Source organism: Vulpes vulpes, chromosome 9 (genome assembly GCF_048418805.1).
Source record: "Vulpes vulpes isolate BD-2025 chromosome 9, VulVul3, whole genome shotgun sequence".
Lineage (NCBI taxonomy): Eukaryota > Metazoa > Chordata > Mammalia > Carnivora > Canidae > Vulpes > Vulpes vulpes.
Window position 1 is genome coordinate 95,212,328 of NC_132788.1, and position 19,215 is coordinate 95,231,542.

General features: G+C 59.5%; 1 protein-coding gene across 4 annotated transcripts; it reads right to left on the reverse strand.

Moving 5' to 3' along the window:
• Positions 1 to 7,661: 7,661 nt before the first annotated feature.
• Positions 7,662 to 16,602, reverse strand: TMIE (transmembrane inner ear). Of its 4 annotated transcripts, none has more exons than XM_025984407.2 (4): positions 16,564 to 16,602; positions 12,821 to 12,938; positions 9,302 to 9,451; positions 7,662 to 8,973 (listed from the first exon to the last, which is right to left on the reverse strand). In XM_025984407.2, the coding sequence occupies exons 2-4, from the start codon at positions 12,870 to 12,872 to the stop codon at positions 8,873 to 8,875; spliced, it is 303 nt and encodes a 100-aa protein (XP_025840192.2). In that variant the 5' UTR covers positions 12,873 to 12,938; positions 16,564 to 16,602; the 3' UTR covers positions 7,662 to 8,872. The 4 variants fall into 4 exon arrangements, with proteins under 4 accessions (XP_025840192.2, XP_072577165.1, XP_072577164.1 ...); XM_072721064.1 differs by lacking the exon at positions 16,564 to 16,602 and adding an exon at positions 16,214 to 16,557; XM_072721063.1 differs by lacking the exon at positions 16,564 to 16,602 and adding an exon at positions 16,214 to 16,283 and having other exon boundaries at positions 12,821 to 14,876.
• Between the last annotated feature and the right edge of the window lie 2,613 nt (positions 16,603 to 19,215).

Sequence of the window (19,215 nt, forward strand, 5' to 3'; positions counted from 1 at the left end):
ATTCAGATGGGGGTGGTGAGCTGGAGCCTTAGCTGCAACCGGCACCGCCTCCCAAGCATCTATACCAGCACCTCCCAGTTCACCCACTGGATCAAGAGGCAGATCAGCGACATGAGGTTCATCAGTAGGGGTGATCCTGCCTTCCTGAGCCCGGTCGCCCGCACTGGTTACATTCTGCTGGTGTCCTTGGGCTCCCTGTGGCTCCTTTGAGTGATGTTTCTGGGGCAGGTCCTCCCAGAGGCCACTTCTTCCTCCCTCTGGTTCCCTCAGGAGATGTGCAGACCTAGGGAGCACATGACATCAGGACAGAGTGCCCTCGGGGGAGGGTCCCAGAGCCACTGGTTTTTAAGTTGTTCAATGAAGATGCTCTTGAGTTTTGCACCACAGAAGTCCTCTTTCTTCTTGACCGTGTCCAGAACCCTTCTGAGCCTCCCTAGCCCCGGGATGCCTGTCTTCTCAAGGGGGGCCTTCCCTGAAGGGCTCACTTGTGCCAGAGCCCTGCTGCCCCAATGGAGGGAGCATGGGGGTGGCTCAGACCCAGTGGGCCTCAGGTTCAGAGCCCTTGTCCTATAGGTGCCAAGGGTAGTAGGTATGATTTGCTGTCTTTGCAGAGACTAGAACACTGAATGGCCAGCCTGAGTGTCTCCCAAGACAGCAGGTCCTGGCAAAAGTTAGAGTGTCCTGACTTGATTTCACGTTCACTTAGAAGTTCCCAAAAGCTTTGAACCAAAGCTGCTCGTAGGATTTCTCCCACTCTACTTATTACATGTGTTATCTATGTCATTGAGCCGTCAGAGTGTTCCCTCAATTCCAACATACCTTAAAGTGGCCTTCTGCTCCCAGAAAGGTCGGTTGGCCACCATCACTCAACCTTACCTACATGGTCTTTCCCAAACAGAGAGACCTGTTAAGAGAAGAATATTGGCTGAATGGAGGTGTGTGTGTGTGTGTGTGTGTGTGTGTGTGTGGATGCTGCTTAAAATGATGCAATCTTCAAAAATCCTTCGGGAAGACCTTTTCAGCTGCTCAGTTTCAGTGCCCTGGGGCCAAGCCCCCCTGCAGTTAGCAGGCTGGGGGGAAGGTGGGCCACTTGGAAATCCTGGAGGCCAGCCCCAGGGTTGGGGCTCATCTCACCAGGGGAAGGATGAAAGCCTGAAACCAGCCCAGGGCAGCGGGCTGCGGGGGCGAGGAGGTCCAGGGATTGGCTGGGCTAGGTTGAAGGGGACTCCGGGAAGGGCCTGGCCCAGGGGGCAGAGGTGTGGTGCAGAAGGGAAGCCGGCGGGCGCACTCGGGGAGCGCCCCCGCGGGCGGCCACTGGGGGGCGCCCGCGGGGGCCCGGGGCAGGAGCGCGCTCGTCCCGCACAGCGGACGCCGGCGCGGGCGGCAGACGGGGGGCGCCGTCGCGAGAGGAGCTCCGCAGCGCGCTCGCTGCCACCCCCACCCCCACCCCCACCCCCACCCCCGATGGAGCCTGCGTGCAGGACGCGCGCCCGCGGGCAGGGCCGCCGGGGCCCCGGGGCGTCCGCCCTTCCGCTGCTGCTGCTGCTGCTGCTGCTGTCGCCGCCGCTGCCGCCGAGGCCCGCGGGTGAGCCCCCGCCCCCCGCCCCCCGCCCGCAGTCCTCCCGGGGCCTCCACGGACCCGTCCCGGGCCTTGTCCGACTCCGCTGTGCGTCCTTCCGCAGGCTGCGTGGCTGGCGCGGCGCCAGGGACACCGTCCGGGCCCGCTTCCGACGACCCTGGCGTCCCCTGTGACCCCAGGGCCACCTGCCCCTCAGGCGGGCCTCGCCTCCCGCGCCAGGTCCCCACCGACCCGGACCCGCCGCAGCCCTCGACCTCCGCGGCCTCCCCGGCCTCCCCGGCCTCGCCGACCTCGCCGGCCTCCCCGGCCTCCCCGGCCTCCCGGGCCTCCCCGGCCTCCCCGGCCTCCCCGACCTCCCCGGCCCGGACCGTGACTGTTACTGAGGAGGTATTCCCCAGTGAGTACCGTGGGCTCGGCCTCGCGGGGAGGAGGGTGCGGGGCGGAGGAAGGGGCAGGCCGGAGGGAGAGGAGAGTTCCTTTTGCAAAGGTTTGTACGGAGCATCTCCTGTGGGCCGCGCGTCCCGCCTGGTGAGGCCCCCCGGGTGAGGTCGGAAGCAACGGGAGTCCACTCCCGAGGGGCCTGGGGTGGGCTGCGGGTTTCCGCCTCCCTCAACCGACCCAGGAGGCTCCCAGCCAGGGATTTAGGGGATCCTCCCGCACAGCTTCCTGGAAGCCTTCCCGTGGCTCTGGGGGTCACACCCATGGGCCACCGTCTTTCCAGCAGTGGCTTTTCCAGCGTGTTGAGCGAGGATCCACAGAATTACTTCCTATCCTGGAACTCCGAGCCCATGACCTAGTGCGTGCAGACGTCCCCCTCTGTTAGGCTGACACACACGGGGGCCAGCCCATGCACGCTGATCTCACAACCCACTAACTGCCCAGAAAACACCAGGGCTGGGCTCCTGTGAGATTGGATGCGTGCATCTTCAGGGTGAGAACTTTTCCAGAGTGGCTGTACCCACCAACATCCCCCCACCCAAGCCAGCAGTGAGCAAGCTGGAGCGGTAACCCTCACCAACACTTGGTGCCGGGTGGGTGAATTTTGCCTGGCAGGTGGTGTGGAGCAGAGCCTCAGTGTGCTGCAAGTCTACACTTCCCGGAGGACCAGCTTCTGTGTTGGCGCGGCAGGGGTGTCGTCCTGGGGGTGTGTCTGTTCATGCCCCTGGCCCACTCTTGTTTTGGGTCGTATCAGTGAATCATGGGACGGCTCCCAGAGGAGGCAGAGGGGACTGCCTTGGCCGAAGTAGAAAGGGCCAGATGGAAACGTGGATGAGTTTCTGAAGGATCTGGCCAGAGCTTGGGGGGCCAAGGCTGCACCAGGCTGGTGACTGGGAACCTCTGGGGCTCATGCTTTGGGAGCAGAGAGAGTGCTCCCTGGGGGACACTGAGGCCCTTTGGAGGCTGCAGACTGCAGTCCTCATGTGGAAAAAGAGAAATCCAGTGGGAAAAGAGAATCACTGCCTGAGTGTGGCCCACAGCTGGAGAGGCAGGAGGTGGGCCTGATGGGAGGCAAGGGATCGTGCCTTGGGATGGGGCTGCGGGGTCCCGTGCTGCATCAAGCTCTCACCTTCCTCCTCAGCCTGTGGCTCCTCCCAGGAGCAGGACCCCACCCTCAGGGACCCGGAGTCCATGGCTCGGCGGTGGCCATGGATGGTCAGTGTGCAGGCCAATGGCACACATATCTGCGCTGGGACCCTCATTGCCTCCCAGTGGGTGCTGACTGTGGCCCACTGCCTGATCCAGTGAGTCGGGGCCTAGGTGGGTGGGTGGAAAGGTCGCTGGTCCTTCGGCAGCTGCTGTGCCCTCTGCACTTCCCCGAGATCCTGGCCCCCGCCTCACTCCTGCTCTCAGCAAGGGGAGGCTGAGTCCCAAAGATTCCTTGTCTGAGGATGGGTGGGGGGTGTGTGCTGCTGCCCTCACCTGGCTCCCCAATCCTTCACAGTCATGCCACAGATAAGCGACGGGGGCTTGGAAGGCCTGGCCAGGGCCTCCTTTCTGTTGCTAGCCAGAAAGGAGGTCCTAATTCTTTCATTCCACACCCTTTGCTTCAGTTACTCATTCCTGCCTCTGTCTGACCCATAGCCCTTGACACTCCCTTGAAGCCGAGCCCTGGCCTGGGCCCTGGGGGCAGAGAGGGGACACATGACTCCTCTTGGGTTGCTGGGGAAGACAGATGAGAAGACAGATGCTCACAGGGGAGTCTGGGCAATGTGGGGCCAAGAGAGAGGGCATGCCTATCTTCGGGAGCCAGGGCAGCGGACTGAGGGCAACATCTGTGCTACCTGGAAGAGCCTGCTCCAAGTCTAAGCCCCGACCTGGAGACTTGAGGGCCATACTGGGAAAGGAGGCTGGAGGGCTGATTGATGGTGCCAGGCCTCTGTCATTTCCAGGACGCGGCACGGGGTGCCAGACAGAGTCCAGAGTTTGGAACCAGAGAACACTGGATCCATGTCCCAGCTCTGCCACTTGCTGGCTGTGTAGCCTTGGAGCTGATTGCTAGGCTTCTCTGAGCCTCAGTTTTCATCTCCATGAAGTACAGGGTTGCTGTAGAGGCTGGGCCACATAGTGTGTGAGCAGGGCCCTGTTCACATCTGTTGCGAGAGGGCTGGGGGTCAGGGGGCTTGAAGCAGGTGGGTGGCCAGCCTGTATTTGCTCCGAGTGTGACAATGGAGTGGAGGCATGGGGTGCGGTGCCTGGAGCTGATGACAGACCCCCTCGTGTTTCCCCTAGGCATGATTTTACCTATTCAGTGCGGGTGGGGAGTCCAAGGATTGATGAGGTGTCTCAGACGACATCTGACATCCCGGTATACCAGGTCATCTTAAACAAAGAGTACCGGTCCCATCAGTACTGGTCCTGGGTGGGCCGGGCCAACGACATTGGCCTCCTCAAGCTCGCATGGGCAGTCACGTACAACAAATACGTCTGGCCCATCTGCCTGCCTGGCTTGGACTTTGAGGTGAAGGACGGCTCCTTCTGCACTGTGACAGGCTGGGGACTCCCCAGGGTTAACGGTGAGTCCGGGCCTCCCCAGACTGGATGGGGAGGTGGGGTGAGAGAGGACCCAGGTGCAGGCTGGGTTCTCCCATGGACAGATGATTCTGAGACACCTTCCTGTCGCGGTCTCCTCACCTTCCCCTTAGGGGTCTTGGCAGTGAGTGCATCATGGCCATTCAGGTCTTAGGGGTTCCAGATTGCCCATGAACCCTCAGCCCCAGGCCAGGACTTCCTGGAAGGCAGAGGGGCACAGAGTAATAACTCACTGTCTGTGTGTAATCCCAGGACGTCCAGGACTTGAAGCAGAACATCTGGAAGTGAGAGGAGCTGTAAAAAGTTCCCCCAAAGATCCCACATGGTTGGTTAGGGGCAATGTGCACCCTTAGAGTTTGAAAGTCACTGAGTCCACATGTGGCTTCCCTCTGCCCCCAATGGACCTCACTTGATCCCTTTATCATCACAAGGGATGGAGGAAGGCCCAGAGAGTGGGAGTGTCGTCCTGGGCCCATCCAGGGGGCATTTCCTTATGAGTGTTAGGAATGCCCAGTGCATTCAGGGAGCCCCTGTTTTTCATAAGAGAGGTGCTCTTCCCTATGGCTTCAGGGAGCAGGCTTGCCTAAAAAAATGGTGGCTCCAGCTTGGGGGTGAGGATGGCTGTCTCTCCTGCCATAGCCTATCTGGGGAATGGCTGAGGATGGTTGGAAGTCTGTCTGTCCCCGAGCGTCTCTGGCTAGAGACAGAGTCATACTGGTGAGAGGGAGGAGGAGACAGGACAAGGGAGGGAGGGAGGGGAGGACACAGTTCCTGGGGCCCAGAGAGGGGGGTCCAGGCTAGCTAGGGTGGAAGAGGCCTTTGGGGAAGACTTGAGTAAAGGAGGGATTTGGACCTGTGAGGGGCTGGGCAGGCCTTCGAGATGGAGACAGAAGGCAAGCCTCTAAAGTAGGAACAGACCCTGTGGATGGGTCTCTGTAGGGCTGAGGTCAGGCTGGGCATCCTGCTTCAAAATCTCTAGGAGCGGCTCATCAGAGGCTGGAGGAGTGGGCCCGGGGCAGAGGACAGCCACCAGGTGGGTAGCAGCGGGCGGCATCGATAGGCGCCAAGCCTGAACTGTGAGGGCCTGTCCCACAGGCATATGGCCCCAGTTCCAGACCATTCAGGAGAAGGGGGTCACCATCCTGAACAGCAAGGCGTGTGACAAGATATACCACAAGATCTCCAAAGTCCCCAAAATGGTTCGGATCGTGGACTCCAAGATGGTCTGCGCAGAGGACTTTGACAGGGAGCAGTTTTGCTATGTGAGCACCTCTCTCCTTGCCCTCTCACCTCCAGGGGCCCCGGCCAGGAGTGGTGTCGGAGTGCAGGGTGGCCAGGCTCAAAGGGGAGGGATGGGAGACCAGAGGGAGAGATGGGAGATGAAGGTTAGAGAGGAGGAAGAAGTGGGATGGAGAACCCCTCTGAGGGAGGTCTCCTGGGTCTGGACCTCTAGGGCACCTGTCAGCTATGTGACCCCCTGGGTGGGTGGGGTGGGGGCTGTGGGAGAGATGTGGTGTGAGGTCACTGTGCTTGTCCTAGAGCTGGGGCGTATCTCCCTCTGGCCACACCTAGCCCCCCTGATCCTCTTTGTTCCCCACCTCTCCCCACAGGAGATAAGTGGTGAGCCCTTGGCCTGTTCTGTGGACACCATGTGGTACCTGGTGGGCCTGGTGAGCTGGGGCCCTGGCTGCTCGAAGAGTGAGGCCCCGCCCATCTACCTGCAGGTCACCTCCTACCAGCGCTGGATCTGGGAACGTGTCAGTGGGCAGGACCTTCCCGCCCCATCCAGGGCCCTGCTCCTGGTGCTATCACTGCCCCTTGGCCTGCTCTCGGCCCTCTGACACCCTCATGGTGTCCCTGGGGTTGCTGTCCTCACCCTCTGTGCCCAGGATCCTGCAGATGTTGCTCCCCTGGCCCCACACGGCAGGGCAGATGTGAAGTGCTTCATTAAACGCTTCTCTTCCCCAGCTGCTTCCTTCCTGGGCCTGCTTGAGCTGGAGGTGATGAGTGAGCCAGATGGCGGTGCAAGGGGGGACTCCAGATCATCTCTACTGGAAAGTGCAGAGCCTCCAGTCCACCTCCACCTGCAGTTGGAGGGAGTGTATAGGGATGATCCTGGGGTCTAGAACGTAGCATCCAGGCTGAAGCTGAGCTGCCAGGACAGTGAGGCCAGGGAGGTGAGTGTGTTTTCTGTGATACTTTAGTGGGAATCAGGCTGTCCTCCATGTTGGTCTGTCCCCTGGCCAGGAGCTGGAACCACCCTGTCATTGCCCCAAAGCACTGTAGTGAACTTTGACCTTCCCCCCTGCCTAGAGCCTGGGGCAGGTGCCCACTGGGATCAGACATCATCCATCAGCAGCGGAGCCTGTCCCTAAAAGACTAGTAGAGGCCACAGGTCAGAGGCCAGTGAGCAGCTGGCAGGGCAGATGCTCCCCCCAGGCTTTACCAGCTGCTTCTCGGTGTGACTTCCAGTGACCTCTGCCCCTCTGGGCTTCTGCTGCCAGAGCCACACAGGAGGGCTCCGGCCTGTATGGGTAGTGTGACTTTTGCCACGACCTGAACTTTCTGCACAAGAAGCCCACAGGCTGGACTGTGAGGGCTGAGTCAGGGCTCCTTCCTGGCAGTGTGAGCACTCAGAGCCCACAGCAGGGCCTCTGCAATTTCTCTGGCCCCTCACCTGCTCCATGGCCAGTGTCTGCCTGGATTCCTCTATTTGTAGAATAGTGATCCAGCTCCAGGTCGGGATCCAGATTTGACTCCTCTTGAGTCCCCAGCAGTGGGCTCAGACCATGGAAGGCAAAGTGGCGTGGTGGGGCCAGGAGTGGAGAGAGGGTGGCTTCCTCCCCGGTCTCCACACCCAAGCTGGCTGCAGCTGCCCCTCTGCCTCTTGGCTACCACTTCTCCCTCTGGCTCATCCTAATTCAGGCTGGGAGAAAAGTCGGAATTGGGGGGAGCTGCAGCTTGGCCTGTGCCACCTCTCACTGCTGTGTCACCCTCCACACGTATGATCTGGGGACAGGGCATCCCGCAGGGTCATCTCAGGTCACTCAGGTACGAGAAGGCACTCAGCTTTATTTACAAATCTCTGCAGGCTGCCAAGGCAGAGGCAGCGTGAGATTTTCCAGCAGCTCCCCCCACCCCCACCCGGGCTCAGGAAACTCTGGTGTCTCCTTAGTTTCCAGGCCCAGATCTGAGTACTATCTGGAAATCCCTCTGCATGGCCCCTCCCCGAAGATTCAGTCTTTGGGTGGTGGTTGGGCCTTTACCCTCTGGTCAGTAGTGATTCTCTGAGGCGCTGTAGTTGAGACAGTAGAAGAGGAAGCTGTGTGCTGTTCTGCTCAACAGGTGGAAGGCTGGTTGCTGCCTCAGCCCCTGACTGCCCTCTGCGGTGGTCCCCTAGGGCCCCGACAACCCCCACCACCTCAAAGGGACCTCTGGCACAGATCAGCGCTTCCCTTGGCTTCTTCAGGATTCCCTGGTCCCCCAAGATGGGGCCCAGCTACCAGCCTTCTTCCCTTCTCCCTTTGGCCCGTTGGCCTCAGCCTTCTGCATCCCTGACTGACCCCCTACAGCCCCAGCCCTGAACCCCCAGGCCTCAAGCTTGGCCTACAGACAACCTCAGCTCCAGTGCAGTGCAGCTGCCCATGGTACATGGGCACATGGTATCTGCTGGGCTGAAGTTCCCCTGCCTCTGGGCAGCTCTATTCACTGCCCCCGCCAGGACCCCTGCTGGGCCTGGAGTGGTTCCCTGGCCACTAGGGCTGCTATCTAGAGAAGTCGGAGAGCCTCGTGCTGCCACAGCTTCCCCTAGCCACAGCTTCCTCGTGGCCAGCCCGGGTGTGGCCTCACACTCTAGCCCATCCAGTTCAGCCATCTCCTCCCAAGAGAGCCCATTTCCCATCACCCCCGTAGAGCCACTGCTGTTCCCGGCAGAAGGGACAGAGGCACGTCTGGGTGGATGTGAAGCCACTCTGGATCTGCAGGGGGGAGCAGTGGCCCAAGACCACCTTTGCTGAGCGGCCATGTGGCTGAGGTGAAAGGAGCAGAGTCCAGGCTTCAAGGCAGGACACCAGGTGCAGTCCTGTCCCTGCCCCTGATGGGCCATAGGGATGGGGCTGCAGCAGCCTCCTCGGAGCCAAGAAGAGGGTGTTCTGTAACCTCTGTGGTCCATGGATGACCTTGGAGTCCAAGATGCCTAGACCCCTGCCAGAACTTGAGCACCAGGGCCAGCCAGCTCCAGTTGCCACCTCTAGGAAGCCCTCCTCATTTCTCCCCTTTCTTCTTCTTGGCCTCATTCTTCTCATCCTCCTCTACCTTGATGGCCACTGTGTCCACACTGTCCTTCTTTTTCTTCTTTTTATCCTCTGTAGGGTAAAGGAGAGGTGGGTAGTAGGGGTGAGGCAGGGTCCTAGGGCCCAGATCAGATCCTCCTGCCTCCAGCCCTTCGCTGCTTCCTTCCAAGCCTCTCCTACCTGCAGAAGAGCTCCTTGCATTATCTGCCTCATGCTGGGGCCCATTTCTGGGCTCTGGGCTCCATGGACAGGGCTGGCTCCCCGTCCTGAATTTAATGCAGGCAGAGGGGAGGTGCAGGGCCACCCTTGGTCAGCGGAACTGAGGAGCTAACTGGCTGGCCCAGCTGAGACAGGTGGTGGCAGGGGGTGCGAGGGGTGCTGGGGCTCCTGGTTCACTCACCTCCGGGGATCTCTGTGAGCTCGTTGAGGGGTGGCACCGTCTCCAGCTTGTCTGTGTACATCTTGGCGGCCTTCCGCTGCAGGTACCGGGCTTCAATCTCCTTCCGGGTCCGTGGCACACGGCAGTTGAAGACACAGCACAGGGTGATAACTGTAGGGGGGACGGGGTGGGCTTGGCCGAGGCTGGAGCTCAGACACCCACCCCAGGGATGGGACCCAGATCTCAGACCTGTCCTCACCTACCCACGGGTGCCTCCCCCAGGAGATGCTGGCTGAAGGCTCAAGACCCCTGTGGGCTCTAGGGTTTCCGAGCCCTCTCTCTTAAGCCGGGCTAACCTCAGGCAGTCGCACCAGGGGCCACTCTCAGAAGGGCCTTGCACTTGGCTTAATGCTCTGCTGTCACTGTTCCTAATGGTTTCTGACCAAGGGGTCTCACACTTTAATTTTGCACAGGCCACCAGGTCATGTCATTGGTCTGGCTTTCTGGCTAGACCGAGGCCCCTGGAGGTCAGGGCAGAGGCCTGCATGGTGACGGTGACAGTGACAATGACTCAAGCTCCAGCCGCCCCAAGGCTGTCCTGTGTTCCCACCCAGGGCTCCTGGTGCTTCCTCCTTCTTCCTCCCCAAGCTCCTGAGAGGAGCTCAGACAGAGGAGGACATGCCAGTGTCCTCCTCATCCTCCCTGAGGACAAGCCTGGGCTTCTCCTGGCTGCGAGAGCCCACCAGCGGGCACAGACCCTGCCGTGGGGCGTTCACCTCAGACAGTTATTCCAGGACGGTTTTCCGGCTGAGGGCAGCTGTGCCCACGCGAGCTGGGCCAGAGAACGGAGCTGCCCTGTCTAGTGACAGGCAGGGTAGGACAGGGCTGCCAGGACCCGGCTGGCCTGAGTTTATTTTTCTAAGGCCCCACAGTCTGACCACCTTGGCCCCGGCCTCAGGGGAGGGGACGGGGCTGCTTCCTATTATAAATCAGATGACAAGACATAACTTCCTGGCAGACTTCTGGGGGCATGAGGGCCAAACAGGACAAGCCAGGCCTATTTTAGGGAAGATGGATCAGGCCAGGGTAGCCGGGGCTGGAGCACTCTTTGGGGTCAGTTTGTGTAACCCCTTCAGCCAAATCTTGTGGCCCCACTAAGTCTTGCCCAGATTCACAGAATGAAAAAAAAAAAAAAAAGAGTGTATGAATGCATAAGACGATCTCAAAGCCTTTGCTCCTGAGGATGGAACGGGACTCCCCAAGGGATGGGTGGGGGTGGCTGACAGCATCCAGGACCTCTGGGGGGCTTCACGAGACCCCAGTGGTAGGTCTGACTCTGCACTGCTGTGAGGGGTAAATGACGAGCTGTTCTTCAAAGAGCCGGGTTCTGGCCTCCTCAGGCCCCTGTGTGTACGTCTGTGGCCCCGACCCTGCTGGCTTGGGGCCTCTCCCAGCCGCCCGCCAGGCACGTCCTCGCGCCGTGCTTACTCAGGCTCTCCACAAAGGCTGGTCCCAGGCACTGCGAGGCCGAGGCCGGCGGGGCTTCGAAGGGAGCTCAGCTATTGGCACCTAGCAGCAGGGTTCAGACACCGCCCCTCACTCCAGGCCTGCCCCACCCAGCCTGGCTGGTCACTTCTCTTCAAAGAAGGAAGAAAAAACAAAAACAGAAACGATGTGTCTTGGATGGAGTTCCAGGGCCTGGACAGGGAGCTGGAATGTGAGTCCCCAGGCTGGATGGACCTCTAGAGGCACCCCCATCCAACCCCCGCCCCTCCACACAAGGTCCTCGGGTGATACGCCGCTGACAGTGGCACCACCTTGGCCCAAGCACACTGGGAAGCAGGAAAGAGGATTCCTCCCCGGGACGTGGGGCTGTGCCGTCCCTACTCCCTGGGGCTCTGCACGGAAGGCAGCGAGTGGTGACCAGCTGCGCAGAGGGCTTTGGGGCTCTCAGTCTTTACTAGGGAATCGAATTGAGGAGTGCGAGCTGGTCTTTTTCTTCATGTTCAAACTCCTCTTTGGGTCCAAGCTAACTTTGTGTGGCCCTGGGCACCTCCACCATCCGGGGCTGAGCAGAGCCTGCAGAGGCCATTCTGAGCAGAGCCTGCAGAGGCCCCTCAGTGCCCTCACTCCTGCTCCCTGGAGTTCCCCAGAGAGGCTTCCTGGCCCTGCAACCTACTCTGTTCCTTATAGGCAGATGCTCCCCTGAACCCTGCCTTTTGGTGACGGGATGGGAGGTGGGGGGCATGGTTTCCTCTCTGGACACCTGGAGTGGGGCAGCAGGCACGACCAACTGGCTGTAGGGCCTCCAATGAGAAGCCTGATGGGTTCTTGTCCTGGCTAGGAATGAAATGCAGCCTCTTGCTCAGATCCTGCTCCTACCCCAGCCATGAAGAAACGGTGATGGTGGGATGTGCATATTTTCCCACAACGAGGGCCTTTCTGGTGCCAGGAGAAGCACATGTAAATCAGATGTCCTTGTCTCCCTTGGAGTCCTTACATCTGGGTGGGCCCTCTGCTGGGGCACTGCCCTCCAGGGGACCTCATCCTGGGACAGCTCCAGCTAGCACTTAAATGCCATTTTGGCTCCCCTGACCTGGGATGCACTCCGTGAGAGTCCTGTAGGGGTTCCTGGAGACCTTGCGTGGAAGTGCGCGGAAGCCGTTTCCTCCCACCTCTGCCTACACCATCCCCTCTGCCTGGAATGCTTCTCCAGCTGCCTACCTGGCAAAACTGCACAAGACCTCCCGACGAGCTGCAGCTAAGAGGACCCTCACCTCTGTGAAGCCTGTGCAGGGGAGTGGGTTTTCTTTGCTGCCTTGCCTGCCTCTGCCCCGATCCTTTGGTGGGTGAGAGCTTTCACCGGACTCTACGTTGTACCCTGGCGGCCTCCCCCATCCACCGGCATCTCTCTGCCCCCTTTCCCCAACTCCCTTACTCTGGAAGGGCTGAAGGGAGCACGCCAGGCCCATTTCTGTTGTGAGTTTGCATCAAGCAACACCCAGTCCCAGGAGAGGAAGGGGGCTCCTGCTTTTAATCGAGGTGGGTATGAGTCATTCCAGGGGAACGGGATCTGACAAGGCACAGTTTGCAGCCTGGGAGCCACATCTGCCGGGCGTCTGGGGAGCCTCTGCGCTGAGCTGTGGCCAAGGATGGCCTTGCTGGGGCCTCTGGGTGTGGGCCCTTTAAGCTGGCCAAGCTGCAGGAAAAGCATCAGGAGGCCAGCGATAGGGAAAAATGACACGTCCTCATCCTGGTTCAGTGGAGTCCCCTGTAATTACCGTAATTGCCATGTGGCTGTGTCCCAGTTGGGCTGAATACTTCAGGTCACCACCAGCCTGTCAGCCCTCCACAGGGACTTTGTGTAGATCAGGAGGTGCCAGAAACCACAGCGGGCCTCCTGCGGGCGACTGGCCTGCTTGCAATGCCCGGAATTGCTGTTCTGAGCCCCTGGGGGTGGTTTGGGGGGGTAGGGGGGTGGTGCAGGGTGTTGCTGTGCTCCCGCAGGGTGTGGGGGGAGGGAAGGGAGCAGCTACTCACTGATGGACAGCACGAAGAGCGAGAAGATGCCCACCACGTGCCAGAGGCGCATGTCCCAGAACACCACCGTCTCCTTGGTCAGTGGGGGCGGCTTGGGCTTGGGCGGGGCCGTGCTGGGCTGCAGGTTGGGAGAGAGGGAAGTGAGCCAGGCAGCAGCCAGGGGCTGGGGCTGGGCAGAGAGAGGCCCAGGTTTGAGGGAGGACTCAGCCCAAGTGTTCCAGAATCTCCTAGAATCAAGTGTCGTAGACATTAACGGCCACCGCCCTGGACCTTGGCAAGTTCCAATTTAGAGCCACAAGAAGAAAGCAGAGCCCCAGAAACATGGAGCCAGGGACCTGGGGTACAAGGGTGCCTGGGGATAGTTGGGGACACCAAGGCCTGGAGGGCCAAAGGTGGATGGCTTGTCCCACTCAGGTTCAAGTCCCTGCTGGGCAGCCTGCTCGTCCTTCCAGTCCTGGGCCCCACAGGCAGATGGGGTCTCAGGACCAAGGCCAGAGACAAGGCGAGGCCTGTGCTGTCCTGGGGGACTTTGCTCCCAAGCATCCTCCGTGTGTGTGGGGTGTGCGTGTGGAGCCGGACTCAGGGCCCGTGGCTCTGCTGCCTGGCCAGGACTCGCACCCGGTGACCTCAACTGTTGCCCATCCTGCCAGAGTCACCTCTTCTGACCAGAGGCTAGGCCAGAGTCCTCCCAGGACAGGACTGGGTAATTAGTCTGCAATGCCACAGCGGCACCTAGAGGCCAAAAGTTATACGCACAGCCTGCCACCTCCCACCTCGGCAGGGAGATGCCACCTAGCCCTGGGAGTCTAGGGTAAATGGCCCTGGTGGGTCTGCGCAGGACCCGTCCCTAACCTGACGGGCTGAGAGGGACATGACCCTATCTCTGTCACCAAGTTTGGCTGAGGGATGCAGTGGGGGAGGTTAGCGCTCAGAGGGAGAGAGGACCCCGGGGCATCCGTGGAATTGACTGTCTCCTGATTAACCGAATAAGGACAGACCTGGAGTCTCTTCTGCTTTCTGGGAAAGAAAGGCAAGGCACAGCTCAGCCACCTACCCAGTCTTTCTCCTGATCCACGAGCGTGGGTTGGGCACCTACCACAAGTCAGGGGCTTCCTCATCGAAAGGACACCGCCCTGTAGCATGTGTTGGGGACACTCAGAGAGGACCAGCAACCCGTCCCAGGTAATCTGTGTGCTTGGGATTCGAACACGATTCCCCGGGTATTTTCTCTTAACCAGGGTAAACTGGGATGGGTGACTTCTTTCTTCTAGATCTCAGTGTCTCCATCTGTAACTTGAGTGGGGTGGTGCCAGGGCTTTCTGGGAAGCTCTCTACCCAATCAGAGTGGGAAAATTGAGGAGATACCCCTCCTCAGCATCATCCCAGGGGCCTGACACATGCCCCTTGATAGGGTCAGACATATGTGTGTGGGGTCAAGGAACATGTGTGTGGGGTCAGGCACATCTGTGGGTTTGGGGCACGTGTGTGTGGGGTTCGGACACCTGTAGGGCTGGGCACATATTTGTGTGTACAGAGCACACTTGTGATTGGAGTACGTGTGTGGTCAGACCTAAGTTTGCAGAGTCAGGACCAGGGTCTGGGCAGTGGTGGGGCCCCCGATCCTAAGGCTCAGGATGTTTGGTCCGGCTGGGCTGTATGGCTGGAAGAATCTGAGGTCTCAGATTCTGAGCCTGGGCAGCTGAAAGCCCACTTCTGACACCTTCTTGTTCTAGCCCTGTTCTGAATGGAATTGATCTTACAATCTCACCCTGATAGGGATCTTGGATAGAGGGTAACAGTTAACAGTGGGGCATCTCTGTGGTCAGCAGTGCTGGGGGTCTGAACTCCAAAGCTCGGGAGCCCCAGCCTCTCAGATGGAGAAATGATGCCGGCTGCGGTGGGTGGTGCTGTGGACTCCAGCCCTTCCCTCTCTTTCTGGTGCTTCCCTGGATCCCCTGGGCTCAGCCAGGCCCTTGCTCAGGCTGTAGGCAGATGGCAGGCAGATGGACTCCAAATGCAATTTCCCTCGATAAGCAAGGAGATGTCCTCCTGGGGGCTGAGGAGAAGAGTCCTTGGCTCAGAACTGACATGACCCCCACCCTCAGCCTTCTTTCGCACCCAGACCAGCTCAATTTCTACACCTGAGGCCTTGGGGCAGCCAGTAAGGGGCCCAGGTACACTCCGTGGGGTTCCAGCCAGCCTGGCTCCCCTTACAGGGCCACTGGAGCTGACATCTGACTCCCGCCCAGCCTTGTGATCACACTCCCTGGTCAGCAGCAGGGACAGGCTAGTATCGGGGTTCAGGGCTCTGTCTTCATGTCCCTTGGACCCTCAGGTTCAGGGCTGTGTCCTCCTCCTAGATCCTCAAGATAAGGCTCTGTCCTCCCTCTCCCGACCTGTCCCCTGGCACCTGTCTCCAAGGGCCTAGCTGTCTATTGTTCTTCTGTCTCTCTGCCTTCTTCTCTCTGCTCCTGCCTGCACAGGTCTTACCCCCCCGCCCCTCTCCCTGGCCCTGCCTTTTGGGCCTTCTCCCTCTGGCCTCATGCTCCAGATCTGGTCTGCCCCTTGGGGTCCCCTTTGCGGCTCAGCAGGAATGAGTTATGGAGGGCCAGGGAGGCTGCAATGGCCTCCACTCTTCCCCTCCCAGCCCTTTCTGGCCCCAGCCAAGCCCCTGGTCGACCACCCCAGCCACCCTCCTCACCTCTCTTGATGGGCTATCTGAGCAGCACCCCCAGCTCCCCCAGTTACGTGCCCTCTTCCAATTTATCCTCCTCCTTCCACCCCAGGACTCGACCACAGCTCTCCTCTTGCTCAGAGACCTTTGCTGGCTCTCCATCATCACCAGGGCCAAGGAAGACCCCCAAGTCCCCGGGGTCTGCCCTGCCCACACCTCCCCTCCAGGGCCAAGTGCTTCTACGGGGAGTTGAACTCAACACGCGGCTGCTCTATAAAGAGTCTCATCCTCCTGCCCCGACCCTCCAGATTCCCAAGGCTCCGTCTCCCCCATTAGGCAGGGGACCCCGCAGGATCTCTGGCGGCAGGAGCTTTTTCCTCCAGTGGACCCTGATACCAGGGACTAGATGTCCCCCATCAGACTAGAGGTCACTGACACCAAGGACTATGCCTTCCCGCCCCCTCCCTCGCTCCCCCCATTAGACCCAAGGCAAGACGGCAAAGCTGTACCCCCAGTCGGACTGGGAATCCTTGGGGTCAGGGTCAGTCTCCCAGAATGGATGTCCCTGAAATCAGGGGCCGTGCCCTCCCGTCAGACAGGGACCCTGAGGTCGGGGGTCCGCACAGCCGGGAGCGCTCAACCGCCAGCCCCGGGTCCCAAGCGCGTCCCCCAAGCCCCGGCCCCCAGCCCCCCCCCCCGCCCCGCCCCGCCCGCCTCACCTCCACCAGCTGCGCGGCGACCCCCGCGAGGCAGAGCCCCAGCGCCGCGCCGCCCAGCGCCCAGGGGGGCCCCGCGCCCCGCCGCAGCCCAGCCATCCTCGGGCCGCAGGTGGGGGCCGCCGAGCGGGGCGCGGCTGCCGGCTGCCGGGGTGACTGCCCGGAGAGCCGCGCAGGCCGCCAGCGGGCATCATTTATTCATCGTCGGTGTCTGGTTCCCGCCCCCACCTCCCGGGGAGTCCGATCGCCCTCCCTAACCCGACGGGGGGGTGGCGAGGGGTGGGAGCCGGGGCGAGGGAGGAGGGAAGGAGGGAGGACCCGCAGGGGGCAGGTCCCCAAGGGCCGGTTCCCACCTTCCCGGGCCCCACTCGGGCCTCAGTTTCTCCATCTGGGGGAAGGGGAGGGGCTAGGATCTGCTGATCTAGGAGGCCCTTCCCAGTCTGACGTTCTGAATTTGAAAAACCCTACTGGACCCGGGCTGGTGGTGGTGGAGGAGGGGGGAGGTGGGGGGAGGGGGGTTGGCAGGCAGGTCGCCATAGTGACAGGCGCTCAGGGATGTCCTGGGCTTTCTGGGCTGGCTTCCTGCCCAGAAACGGCTCTGGTCACTCTGGACACCAGAGCTAGAGGGGGGGATGGGGACCAGGGGTTGGTATGGCCAGTCTCTAATTGCGGGTGCTATGGAAGGTTCCTGAAAAAGCCAGCATCTGCTGCCCCGTGGGACCGGGAAGGCTCCACCTGGAAGGGCGGGAGGACCATTTTCTGACTCTGGCTCTGAGCCTCTGCCCTAGTCTGAGCCCCAATTTTTACTCCAGTCTGAGCTTGACCTCATACAGAGCCTGGCCTACAGGTACACTGGTCCTCACTCCAGGAGGAGCCTTGACAACCCAGGGATGGAGGGAGGGTGTATCTGAGGAGCTGTGGAGACTAGGAGGGCTTTGGAGGAGGAAGAGGAGGAGGAGGAGGGAGATCTGGGGTGGGGAGACTCCTCTGGTCCATCCTTCCTCCTCTCCCTTTTCCTCCCTCCCTCCCTTCCTTCTTTCCTTCCTTCCATTGTTATTTATCTCCTGCCTGCTGAGTGCTGGAGAAGCAAGCAGCCCAGGTGTTGAGCCCCGCATTCTTCATCACTAGGGACACCAGTGGAGCAGACGGAAGGGCTTTGGGCATTAGGCCCACCCTCAGAACTAGGGATCCTGTAGATTCAGAGCCTGGGGCTGGAGGGGATGGGCAAGGAGCAGGGTGAGCCACAGCAGAGAGCAGAGGGGCCAGCTCTGGACACCCACAGGTGACAGGGCTGGGCGATCACAAGGCAGACAGAAAAACAGGAGAGCCACTGGTGAAGGACAGCTGGGCCAAGGGATCCTCAACAGTGGGTGGTAAAGTCTGGGGGCTGGGTGAGCACGGTCACCCCATCCTCCCCAGGCCTGTCCTAGCCAGGCAAACAGGAATTCTACTAGAGCTCAAGTCACTTGGCTGAAGTTCCCACTTCCTCATGCCATCTGTTGTAGGCCTGGCTAAGGAAAGCCTCACTGACCAGCCAGGGAGAGCACCCTTGGGACACAGGGTCAGAGAGGCCTTGGCTGGACCGGGCTGAGGTTAGCGGGCCTGACCGTGGCCTTGGGCAAGCCATTACACCTGTCTGCTTTGAATTCCTCATCTATGGAATGGAGAGAGCAAGACTCTCATCAAGGGGCGGTTGGGAGGGATATTAAACTAAGGTTTATGGGAATGCTGAGCACATGCTGACTTTCCCTGAGAGGGAAATCATGCAGTGTCCAGCCTCCCCGCACTTCTCTGCAGGCTCTTGGACATAGTTGAGATCTTGCTGCATGCTATTTATCCTGTACCTTTTTTTTTTTTTAAAGATTGTATTTATTCACGAGAGACACACAGAGAGAGGCAGAGACATAGGCAGAGGGAAAAACAGGCTCCCCATGGGGAACCCGATGCGAGACTTGATCCCAGGACCCTAGGATCACGACCTGAGCCAAAGGCAGACGCTCAGCCACTAAGCCACCCAAGTGCCCCCATCCTATACTTTTTCACCCAGAGCTTTTACCCAGCACCAGAATCCCAGATCCCCACGTGCCCCAAATACACTGTCAAATACTGTTAGACAGGCTTTGAAGTCAAACTGACTTAAAATTAAAAGAACAGGCTGTCCTGAAATAGGACAGTTTCAAGCACTTATAACCTCAGAAGTATAAAGCTACAGATTTGCAAGAAATGCAATTTGGGAGCTTACTTAAGTTTCCTTTTTTGCCTTTTGTAAAGCTGGCAAAAGTTGCCTGGCAAGGTTGAGGTTATTATCCAAAATTCACAAAACTAAGTGAGCATGAAGAAACTTTAAGTATGAAACTTTTGTATTATGTTTCTTATAGATTTGTGGCCTTTATACTCTGTAGTTTCTCAAGTTATTAAAGCTTAAAAGAAAGTCTTCTGGGGGCAGGAACATACTGACATCTGTGAGACCTAGGTGGGCTTCAATCCCTCATCTGGAAAGTGGGTATAACTATAGTATCATGGCACCTGCGCATCACAAGCCTTCAGAAAATGCTAGTTGTTATGACTGTTGTGGCCATTGTGGGGAGACGCAGTGTGATATTATGCTGTATTAAAAACCAGTAGCACTTCATTCAATGCCTTATTGTTCAAACATTTACATTTTCCAAATTCTCCAAAGTGTGAAACACCATGGTAAGAGAAACATCCTGAAAGCTGATGCCTTCTCCATCTTTGAAGGCTCTTCTTCCTCCCCTCTGTGCACTTATGGGGAATTGAGGACCAGAAAGGGCTTGTGCCTTGTGTAAGATCACACAGGAACGGAGTGACCCTCAGACTCAGCGTGTGGCCCCCCAAGCCAGGGTTCTGCCCCCTGTCCAGTAATATCTCTATTTCTTATGAAGTGCCAGATCCCCCTGCACATTACTACCAGTAGGGCCCATCAAATTTGGAGGGGGGGGGCAGAGCTCTAGACCCTCAGACCAGACTCCCCTGGAAGACAGTGT